The sequence below is a fragment of the Austrofundulus limnaeus genome, unplaced genomic scaffold, assembly GCF_001266775.1.
Source record: "Austrofundulus limnaeus strain Quisiro unplaced genomic scaffold, Austrofundulus_limnaeus-1.0 Scaffold1741, whole genome shotgun sequence".
NCBI lineage: Eukaryota > Metazoa > Chordata > Actinopteri > Cyprinodontiformes > Rivulidae > Austrofundulus > Austrofundulus limnaeus.
Window position 1 is genome coordinate 1372 of NW_013954143.1, and position 2201 is coordinate 3572.

General features: G+C 42.5%; 1 protein-coding gene across 1 annotated transcript in view; it reads left to right on the forward strand.

The window, feature by feature from the left end:
* LOC106536239 (calpain-2 catalytic subunit-like) overlaps nt 1-2201 on the forward strand; it is a gene marked incomplete at its 3' end in the record, with an annotated part of 12939 nt that overhangs the window by 992 nt on the left and 9746 nt on the right. Inside the window, 1 exon segment of the mRNA XM_014033448.1 lies at nt 1251-1369. Coding sequence (XP_013888902.1) covers nt 1251-1369 — 119 coding nt within the window.

The following is a 2201-nucleotide window of genomic DNA, read 5'->3' on the forward strand; positions in this document are numbered from 1 at the left end:
TAACCAGTGTGACCTGTATGACATGTCATGTGTGACCTGTGACCTGTGTGACATATGTAACCTGTGTGACCTGTGTGACATGTCATGTGTGAACTGTGACCTGTGACCTGTGACCTGTGTGACATATGTAACCTGTGTGACCTGTGTCATGTGTGACCTGTGACCTGTGTGACATATGTAACCAGTGTGACCTGTATGACATGTCATGTGTGACCTGTGACCTGTGTGACATATGTAACCTGTGTGACCTGTGTGACATGTCATGTGTGAACTGTGACCTGTGACCTGTGACCTGTGTGACATATGTAACCTGTGTGACCTGTGTGACATATGTAACCTGTGTGACCTGTATGACATGTCATGTGTGAACTGTGACCTGTGACCTGTGTGACATATGTAACCAGTGTGACCTGTATGACATGTCATGTGTGAACTGTGACCTGTGACCTGTGTGACATATGTAACCTGTGTGACCTGTATGACATGTCATGTGTGAACTGTGACCTGTGACCTGTGTGACATATGTAACCAGTGTGACCTGTATGACATGTCATGTGTGAACTGTGACCTGTGACCTGTGTGACATATGTAACCTGTGTGACCTGTGTCATGTGTGACCTGTGTGACATATGTAACCTGTGTGACCTGTATGACGTGTCATGTGTGAACTGTGACCTGTGACCTGTGTGACATATGTAACCTGTGTGACCTGTGTCATGTGTGATCTGTGACCTGTGTGACCTGTGACCTGTGTGACATATGTAACCTGTGTGACATGTGTCATGTGTGAACTGTGACCTGTGTGACATTTGTAACCTGTGTGACCTGTGTGACGTGTTATGTGTGAACTGTGACCTGTGACCTGTGTGACATATGTAACCAGTGTGACCTGTGTCATGTGTGACCTGTGTCATGTGTGACCTGTGTGACCTGTGACTTGTGTGACCTGTGTGACCAATGACTTGTGTGACCTGTATGACCTCTGTCATGTATGACCTGTGACCTGTATGATCTGGGTGACCTGTGACCTGTTTTATGTGTGTGACCTGTGTCATGTCTATGACCTGTACCTGTATGACCTGTGTGATGTGTGTGACCTGCGTGATGTGTGTCCTGTGTGACCTGTGATCTGTGACCTGTGTGATGTGTCTGTCATTCTTCTTCTTGAAGTGTTCCAGCTGTGGGTTCTGGTCGGCCTGTGAGACCTGCAGGGTTCAGGTCCAGGTGTAATTCTACTTCCTGTCCTGCAGGTGACTGTTGGCTACTGGCTGCCATCGCCTCTCTGACCATGAACGAATTTGTGATGGCCCGAGTCGTGCCCACAGACCAGGGCTTTGGTGCCGACTANGCTGTTTTAGGTGTTAAAGCTGTTTTAAATGTTTCAGCTGTTTTAAATGTTTCAGCTGTTTTAAATGTTTCAGCTGTTTTAGGTGTTTCAGCTGTTTTAGGTGTTTCAGCTGTTTTAGGTGTTTCACCTGTTTTAAGTGTTTCAGCTGTTTTAAGTGTTTCAGCTGTTTTAAGTGTTTCAGCTGTTTTAGGTGTTTGAGCTGTTTTAAGTGTTTCAGCTGTTTTAAGTGTTTCAGCTGTTTTAAATGTTTCAGCTGTTTTAAGTGTTTCAGCTGTTTTAAGTGTTTCAGCTGTTGTAGGTGTTTCACCTGTTTTAAATGTTTCAGCTGTTTTAGGTGTTTCACCTGTTTTAAGTGTTTCAGCTGTTGTAGGTGTTTCACCTGTTTTAAGTGTTTCAGCTGTTTTAAGTGTTTCAGCTGTTTTAAGTGTTTCAGCTGTTTTAGGTGTTAAAGCTGTTTTAAATGTTTGAGCTGTTTTAAGTGTTTCAGCTGTTTTAGGTGGTTGAGCTGTTTTAAGTGTTTCAGCTGTTTTAAGTGTTTCAGCTGTTTTAAGTGTTTCAGCTGTTTTAAATGTTTCAGCTGTTTTAGGTGTTAAAGCTGTTTTAAATGTTTCAGCTGTTTTAAATGTTAAAGCTGTTTTAAATGTTTCAGCTGTTTTAGGTGTTAAAGCTGTTTTAACTGTTTCAGCTGTTTTAAATGTTTCAGCTGTTTTAAATTTTTCAGCTGTTTTAGGTGTTAAAGCTGTTTTAAATGTTTCAGCTGTTTTAACTGTTTCAGCTGTTGTATGTGTTTCAGCTGTTGTATGTGTTTCAGCTGTTGTATGTGTTTCAGCTGTTGTATGTGTTTCAGCTGTTG